At 49.6% G+C, this 9201-nt stretch overlaps 1 protein-coding gene across 2 annotated transcripts in view; it reads right to left on the bottom strand.

Moving 5' to 3' along the window:
* Positions 1–4020: 4020 nt before the first annotated feature.
* LOC133118906 (sodium- and chloride-dependent betaine transporter-like) overlaps positions 4021–9201 on the bottom strand; it is an 18547-nt gene continuing 13366 nt past the window's right edge. For both annotated transcript variants that reach the window (XM_061229188.1, XM_061229189.1), the window contains exon 16: positions 4021–4886. In XM_061229188.1, the coding sequence (XP_061085172.1) occupies positions 4722–4886 (165 nt within the window). In that variant the 3' untranslated portion in view covers positions 4021–4721. The remainder of the gene's footprint in view (positions 4887–9201) is intronic.

Below are 9201 nucleotides of genomic sequence, written 5' to 3'. Positions count from 1 at the left end.
TCTTTCTGCAGGCAGCGAGCACAGCTCCAACCCATCGTGTGTGTGCGCGCGCGTGTGTGTGTGTGTGTGTGTGTGTCTGCGTGTGGGTGTGTACAGTACGTGTGAATATTGAGCGACAGTTAATGAGCTTCGAGTTGTTGTCTGCTCATCGCCGGATCCGTGTGCAGGGCCCGGGGCCAGGAACAGGCTGATCGATCGGTGGGTCTGGGGCACGGTGTGGAACGGGGGCCCTTTTCACAGCGGCAGCCTCACACACCAGTGTTGGGCATACGCCGGGGCGGCCATCTTTTACAGCAGGGAGAAAGAGCGGAGGGAAAAAAAAAAAAACGGCTCAAAGAATATCCTTCTGTGTTTGCGCCGCGGACGTTTGGCGCCAACACCCAGTCGGGGTACAATAAAAACATTCATTGATATTTTGAGGGCTCTTGTGCCAGTTGCCATGGGATATCCCCACAGAGAATGACTTAATCCGCAGTTTGAAAAGCCCTAGTTGTGGTTTTGTTTGAAAAAGGCTCTTCAAAAGACAGACAGTATTAGGCTTTAAGCGAGGAGGACGTTAGGTAGTGGAGAATGGGTGCAGTGGGGATGAGAGGAACAGGAAGTGGCACCTTTCTGCACAGGAAGTGACAATTGTAGAGCATTTCAAAGTGATTACTTATCGTGTACAGATACTTGGTCTCTCAGAAATGATTAAGTACAGTCTTATTCCAAAAGGTCAATGCTTCCAACTCTGAGTGCTCTACGTCTGCATTCACAAACATTTTCCCCATTGTTTTGACTTCATTTTGACAGAAAGCAGTAATTCAATTCAACACAAGATTGTCACAAAGGAGCTTTATAAATAACCTTGAGATGGCTCTGAGACCCCCTCAGAGCAAGCCTAGAGTGATAGCGGCAAGGAAGAACTCCCTGACTAGCAGGAAGAAACCTTGAGCATAACCGGGCTCAGAGGGGGAGCCCATCTGCTTCAGGCCAGCACTGGGCAAACAGTGAGTTTGACAGCAGTATTATATGTATTATGGAAATAAATGTAATTAATAGATGAAATGATGTCAGTTGTTTATGGTTTCCCCATTACAGTGTAAGGCAGATATGATAGAAGAGAGTGCCCTGTGCCCTCAGCTGGATTTCACAGTCAATAGCAGATGAATTGCCGCGTGCAATGCGTTTGTTCTTTCACAATCGTTATGTGGTGGCCTTTCTATCGAAAGTGTCACAATTGCTTTTCGTCACCACACTCACAGTGTCCATCGATCGACGGGCTAATTAATGTTGAGCAGTGAGCTCGGACAATCAACCCAGAGACAAGAACGTTTTGTTCCTCACAATCAATTTAAACAAAAAATGTTTATTCATTCTTGGCATTGTTTTTTTCTTCCGCATCACAAATGCGGCAATAAAATGTTTGTGATTGCAGATCATATTTCACTGTGCTCACCGACCACTATGAAATTTGAAGCAATTGTGAAATTCAAGGCAGTTGCTCTGTTTGTCAAACAAACATGGCTGAACTCTCAAACCCTCTCAAAAATCTGCTCTACTCTGTCCTGCTTGATCACATTGACTGAAATGTCATCAGGCATGCCCTCTTAAGAATAAAATATTCATACATTATGAAGCAGACATCACAGGAACAACTCCCTGCTGTGGAAAATCTAAGGCTCGCACGTCAACATGTCTACCTTTTTGAAAAAAAGTCAGGTGGTGAAATCTGTTGCTGTCTATATGGATCGCATTCATTTAAGTCATGCTTTGCTCTAGATTTAATTGATGCTAGGTTATACTGAGAATATGTTTTTAAGCTTACATTGCTGTTTGGCATTTATTTCATATTCAGACTATTTGGATTTGGCTGCGAGGACAGTTTGGTAACATCCATCCATCCATCCATTATCTGAACCTGCTTATCCTGAACCAGCATACATTGGGCGAAAGGCAGGAATACACCCTGGACAGGTCGCCAGTCCATCGCAGGGCACACGCACCATTCACTCACACACTCATGCCTACGGGCAATTTAGACTCTCCAATCGGCCTAACCTGCATGTCTTTGGACTGTGGGAGGAAACCGGAGTACCCGGAGGAAACCCACGCAGACACGGGGAGAACATGCAAACTCCGCACAGAGAGGCCCCGGCCGACAGGGATTCAAACCCAGGACCTCCTTGCTGTGAGGGGGCAGTGCTACCCACTGCACCATCCGTGCCGCCAGTTTGGTAACAGTTTACCCTTTATCTTATGTATATTGGATTTTGAGGTCACGGTCCTGAATATTATTATCATTTATGTTTTTTTTTGTTTTTTTTACCGAATATTATTTAAATTATTTCTACTTCAGAACAAGGGGAAGTAGCCAAGTAACTATGTAATGAGAAGTATGTAATAAGACACAGTAAACCTTTGCACCCAGGTCACCCCCGCGCTAATGTCTTGTAAATGTACGATGAAGTGTTAACCCGTCAATTTACACGGACTGATCATTAGCAGCACTAGCACTTTGTACCGGACGATGAGCCCTGCATGAATACCCAGGAAACAGAGACCCCCCGTCTGCAGAGAGCCCCACTGAGGTCACAACAAGCCTCACACTCGCACACGCGGCCAGTCTTCAAACCGCCTCTTCCCCCCTCCTCACGTCACCTCCACCGTGCAGGCGTGGCATGCAGAGCCATGACATTATTACATTAATGGCATTTGGCAGACGCTCTTATCCAGAGCGACATAAGTTGATTAGACTAAGCAGGAGACAATCCTCCCCTGGAGCAATGCAGGGTTAAGGGCCTTGCTCAAGGGCCCAACGGATGTGCGGATCTTATTGTGTCTACACCGGGATTAGAACCACCAACCTTGCGTGTCCCAGTCATGTACCTTAACCGCTACGCTACAGGCCGCTCCTAATCGTTTCGCTCCTGGTGCAGTTGGCTCTCCAGGCTGTCCGCCAAACGCATCGATGTTTTCCCCCGCGTCGAAACTCTGTGGACACCGCGAGAGCGCGCAAATACAGCCGCTTGTTCAACGCGTCCCGCGTAAGTGTGGGTGAGACCGGACACGGAGGCTGTTGAGGACGAACCGTTCGACGTTTGTGAACTTGGGCCGACATCGCTGACACCTGGCGCAGTGTTCTGCTTTCATCAGCTCACCATGTGGCGGCGGCAATAACTAATGAGTCATATTCCCGACTTCCTTTATATTCAGAAGACAAGTGTACCCATCCTGAGTTATGCGTGCCGTGCATAGATATTTTTTTAATGTTAGCCACATCGGTTTTTGCAGCGTTGACTGGATTCTGTGTCATCAAGGTCACAACCAATCAGGATGACAGAGCACAGCTGATCCATGACTGCCGTGCAGGTGGCGGGGGTAGGGGGGGGCGGGGGGGCGGCGTGGGGGAATCGCCACGTGTGGTTTTTCCCTTCAGAACGCCCTTGTGTGTTCTCATGTACAGGGGCAAATTCCACAGTTATAGGCAAGGCAGGCGCCTTACTTTAGTCAGTTTAGTGTACAGCAAGTACTAACCGAAAAATATTAATGCATGCACACAGGAATAAGTACCTGGCAGCTATGCAAAGAGCTTCTCCCTCTCATTGCACATTATGCATTTTTATCATTTTATTCATGCTAGGTTCTCAATAAACCAAGACCCCAGTGCCTACCCTGCCGTATGTAGGTATCTGTGTAACGTTGGAAACATATCTCATGGATGAATATATTTCTGGGGACCACGTACTGCAAAGACGCAGGATGCTAGCACTACGATGATCCTCTAAGCTTAGCCGAATGTAATGGACATCAATGGCGCTCAAACGCATTCGATGGTTATCCTTGTATCGATGCTGCTTAGCATGCTTAACAGGGCTGTTCTAAAGGGAAATAAACCCTCGGACTTGTGCTTGGTCGCACATCCAGGACATCCGTAAGTCTGCCTGCTAACCGGCAAATTTCTTAGTTTGACAAACCAGACGTTTTATTTCAAAACGTTTTATTTCTACCTAACAGTAGGTAACAGTAGGTTTTAACATGGTATTAAAATAGTGGTAATGCAACTACAAAATATAAATGCGACAATGTATATGTACTTTTTTGGGTATCATTTCGGTACAAATAGTTAGTCGTAGTAAATTCCATGGTTATGGACTAGAATTCTGAACTTACTGACATTTATACCAGTTCATCAGTATTGTTGTACTAATCTGTGTCAATCTGTAAGCACTGTGTACATTGAAATCTCGATGAAATCAATCAGCTTACTGACATGGAACTTCATGATGAAAGGTGAAACGATTCAGTCCAAACCATGACTTTCATGTCCAAACATGAAATTGAAGGGATTATTCTTGTAATTATAATTATACTATCATATTTTAAATGTTTTATAAAAGTATGTACCATTAGTATGATGAATAAATCTTATATAGTTTCATTTCAAGTCATTTTCACAGAAACCTCTGCAAATGCAAGAACGAAACGATTCCGTTCCTTTCTGACTGTCGGAAATGTAAAATATATCAATATAAAATATAAAAATATGCTCTGTTGTTGTTCAGGCTGTGGACACAATTCAACATTGACTGTCTGTGAGTACGGCAACAGCTGCTGTAGTCTCCCTGTTTGGTTTGTCTTCCTGACCAATCGGTTCTCCAATGAGGTCACTCCTGTGCGTCACCGACACCGCGTGAGGTGACCGGGAACGCGTTAAAAGATGACGTCATCAGCGGGCGCGCTCAGAAGCGGCTGGTGTGCTCCCCGACCAGTTTCTCCTCCTCGGCCTCTCTGTGAGACGCCGTCCGTCCCGGGAAGATGACACGCCGGCACAGGGTCAGGCGGGGCTTGTGTGGACGGGCCTGTCGCAGGTCAGCGGAGGCGGCCGTGATGTCAGTGCCATTACTCTGATCGACACAGAACGTCAAGGGCGGCCGGTCAGTTTCTTACGTGCGCTCAGTGTTGATGCACGTACGCGCTGAATTTATTTGCAAGAATAATTCAATTTCCACACGAAAAACAAATCGTGCGACTTGAAATAGAATGGGACACCTTTCCCCGCTCCCTTTCCCTGCTGGAGGAGGTGTGCTCCTATCTTACAGAGGGGCAGTGTGTATCAGGAGGAGGTGTTCTGCTACCTTACAGAGGGGCAGTGTGTATCAGGAGGAGGTTTGCTCTGACCTTACAGAGGAGCAGTGTGTATCAGGAGGAGGTGTTCTGCTACCTTACAGAGGGGCAGTGTATATCAGGAGGAGGTGTGCTCTACCTTACAGAGGGGCAGTGTGTATCAGGAGGAGGTGTGCTCTGACCTTACAGAGGGGCAGTGTGTATCAGGAGGAGGTGTGCTCTACCTTACAGAGGGGCAGTGTGTATCAGGAGGAGGTGTTCTGCTACCTTACAGAGGGGCAGTGTGTATCAGGAGGAGGTGTTCTGCTACCTTACAGAGGGACAGTGTGTATCAGGAGGAGGTGTTCTGCTACCTTACAGAGGGGCAGTGTGTATCAGGAGGAGGTGTTCTGCTACCTTACAGAGGGGCAGTGTGTATCAGGAGGAGGTGTGCTCTACCTTACAGAGGGGCAGTGTGTATCAGGAGGAGGTGTGCTCTACCTTACAGAGGGGCAGTGTGTATCAGGAGGAGGTGTTCTGCTACCTTACAGAGGGGCAGTGTGTATCAGGAGGAGGTGTTCTGCTACCTTACAGAGGGACAGTGTGTATCAGGAGGAGGTGTTCTGCTACCTTACAGAGGGGCAGTGTGTATCAGGAGGAGGTGTGCTCTACCTTACAGAGGGGCAGTGTGTATCAGGAGGAGGTGTGCTCTACCTTACAGAGGGGCAGTGTGTATCAGGAGGAGGTGTGCTCTACCTTACAGAGGGGCAGTGTGTATCAGGAGGAGGTGTGCTCTGACCTTACAGAGGGGCAGTGTGTATCAGGAGGAGGTGTTCTGCTACCTTACAGAGGGGCAGTGTATATCAGGAGGAGGTGTGCTCTACCTTACAGAGGGGCAGTGTGTATCAGGAGGAGGTGTGCTCTGACCTTACAGAGAGGCAGTGTGTATCAGGAGGAGGTGTGCTCTACCTTACAGAGGGACAGTGTGTATCAGGAGGAGGTGTTCTGCTACCTTACAGAGGGGCAGTGTGTATCAGGAGGAGGTGTTCTGCTACCTTACAGAGGGGCAGTGTGTATCAGGAGGAGGTGTGCTCTACCTTACAGAGGGGCAGTGTGTATCAGGAGGAGGTGTGCTCTACCTTACAGAGGGGCAGTGTGTATCAGGAGGAGGTGTTCTGCTACCTTACAGAGGGGCAGTGTGTATCAGGAGGAGGTGTTCTGCTACCTTACAGAGGGACAGTGTGTATCAGGAGGAGGTGTTCTGCTACCTTACAGAGGGGCAGTGTGTATCAGGAGGAGGTGTGCTCTACCTTACAGAGGGGCAGTGTGTATCAGGAGGAGGTGTGCTCTACCTTACAGAGGGGCAGTGTGTATCAGGAGGAGGTGTGCTCTACCTTACAGAGGGGCAGTGTGTATCAGGAGGAGGTGTTCTGCTACCTGACAGAGGAGCAGTGTGTATCAGGAGGAGGTGTGCTCTACCTTACAGAGGGGCAGTGTATATCAGGAGGAGGTGTGCTCTACCTTACAGAGGGGCAGTGTGTATCAGGAGGAGGTGTTCTGCTACCTTACAGAGGAGCAGTGTGTATCAGGAGGAGGTGTGCTCTACCTTACAGAGGGGCAGTGTGTATCAGGAGGAGGTGTGCTCTACCTTACAGAGGGGCAGTGTATATCAGGAGGAGGTGTGCTCTACCTTACAGAGGGGCAGTGTGTATCAGGAGGAGGTGTGCTCTACCTTACAGAGGGGCAGTGTGTATCAGGAGGAGGTGTGCTCTACCTTACAGAGGGGCAGTTTATATCAGGAGGAGGTGTGCTCTACCTTACAGAGGGACAGTGTGTATCAGGAGGAGGTGTGCTCTACCTTACAGAGGGGCAGTGTGTATCAGGAGGAGGTGTGCTCTACCTTACAGAGGGGCAGTGTATATCAGGAGGAGGTGTGCTCTACCTTACAGAGGGGCAGTGTGTATCAGGAGGAGGTGTTCTGCTACCTTACAGAGGAGCAGTGTGTATCAGGAGGAGATGTGCTCTACCTTACAGAGGGGCAGTGTGTATCAGGAGGAGGTGTTCTGCTACCTTACAGAGGAGCAGTGTGTATCAGGAGGAGGTGTGCTCTACCTTACAGAGGGGCAGTGTGTATCAGGAGGAGGTGTGCTCTACCTTACAGAGGGGCAGTGTATATCAGGAGGAGGTGTGCTCTACCTTACAGAGGGGCAGTGTGTATCAGGAGGAGGTGTGCTCTACCTTACAGAGGGGCAGTGTGTATCAGGAGGAGGTGTTCTGCTACCTTACAGAGGGGCAGTGTGTATCAGGAGGAGGTGTGCTCTACCTTACAGAGGGGCAGTGTGTATCAGGAGGAGGTGTGTTCTACCTTACAGAGGGGCAGTGTGTATCAGGAGGAGGTGTGCTCTACCTTACAGAGGGGCAGTGTGTATCAGGAGGAGGTGTGCTCTGACCTTACAGAGGGGCAGTGTGTATCAGGAGGAGGTGTTCTGCTACCTTACAGAGGGGCAGTGTATATCAGGAGGAGGTGTGCTCTACCTTACAGAGGGACAGTGTGTATCAGGAGGAGGTGTGCTCTGACCTTACAGAGGGGCAGTGTGTATCAGGAGGAGGTGTGCTCTACCTTACAGAGGGACAGTGTGTATCAGGAGGAGGTGTTCTGCTACCTTACAGAGGGGCAGTGTGTATCAGGAGGAGGTGTTCTGCTACCTTACAGAGGGGCAGTGTGTATCAGGAGGAGGTGTGCTCTACCTTACAGAGGGGCAGTGTGTATCAGGAGGAGGTGTGCTCTACCTTACAGAGGTGCAGTGTGTATCAGGAAGAGGTGTTCTGCTACCTTACAGAGGGGCAGTGTGTATCAGGAGGAGGTGTTCTGCTACCTTACAGAGGGACAGTGTGTATCAGGAGGAGGTGTTCTGCTACCTTACAGAGGGGCAGTGTGTATCAGGAGGAGGTGTGCTCTACCTTACAGAGGGGCAGTGTGTATCAGGAGGAGGTGTGCTCTACCTTACAGAGGGGCAGTGTATATCAGGAGGAGGTGTGCTCTACCTTACAGAGGGGCAGTGTGTATCAGGAGGAGGTGTGCTCTACCTTACAGAGGGGCAGTGTGTATCAGGAGGAGGTGTGCTCTACCTTACAGAGGGGCAGTGTGTATCAGGAGGAGGTGTGCTCTACCTTACAGAGGGGCAGTGTGTATCAGGAGGAGGTGTGCTCTACCTTACAGAGGGGCAGTGTGTATCAGGAGGAGGTGTGCTCTACCTTACAGAGGGGCAGTGTGTATCAGGAGGAGGTGTTCTGCTACCTTACAGAGGGGCAGTGTGTATCAGGAGGAGGTGTGCTCTACCTTACAGAGGGGCAGTGTGTATCAGGAGGAGGTGTGCTCTACCTTACAGAGGGGCAGTGTGTATCAGGAGGAGGTGTGCTCTACCTTACAGAGGGACAGTGTGTATCAGGAGGAGGTGTGCTCTACCTTACAGAGGGGCAGTGTATATCAGGAGGAGGTGTGCTCTACCTTACAGAGGGGCAGTGTGTATCAGGAGGAGGTGTGCTCTACCTTACAGAGGGGCAGTGTGTATCAGGAGGAGGTGTGCTCTACCTTACAGAGGGGCAGTGTGTATCAGGAGGAGGTGTGCTCTACCTTACAGAGGGGCAGTGTGTATCAGGAGGAGGTGTGCTCTACCTTACAGAGGGGCAGTGTGTATCAGGAGGAGGTGTGCTCTGACCTTACAGAGGGGCAGTGTGTATCAGGAGGAGGTGTTCTGCTACCTTACAGAGGGGCAGTGTATATCAGGAGGAGGTGTGCTCTACCTTACAGAGGGGCAGTGTGTATCAGGAGGAGGTGTGCTCTACCTTACAGAGGGGCAGTGTGTATCAGGAGGAGGTGTGCTCTACCTTACAGAGGGGCAGTCTGTATCAGGAGGAGGTGTGCTCTACCTTACAGAGGGGAAGTTTATATCAGGAGGAGGTGTGCTCTACCTTACAGAGGGACAGTGTGTATCAGGAGGAGGTGTGCTCTACCTTACAGAGGGGCAGTGTGTATCAGGAGGAGGTGTGCTCTACCTTACAGAGGGGCAGTGTATATCAGGAGGAGGTGTGCTCTACCTTACAGAGGGGCAGTGT

The sequence above is a fragment of the Conger conger genome, chromosome 19 (assembly GCF_963514075.1).
Source record: "Conger conger chromosome 19, fConCon1.1, whole genome shotgun sequence".
Lineage (NCBI taxonomy): Eukaryota > Metazoa > Chordata > Actinopteri > Anguilliformes > Congridae > Conger > Conger conger.
The sequence above is the reverse complement of the archived record's forward strand: the minus strand, read 5'-3'. Positions and strand labels throughout refer to the sequence as shown.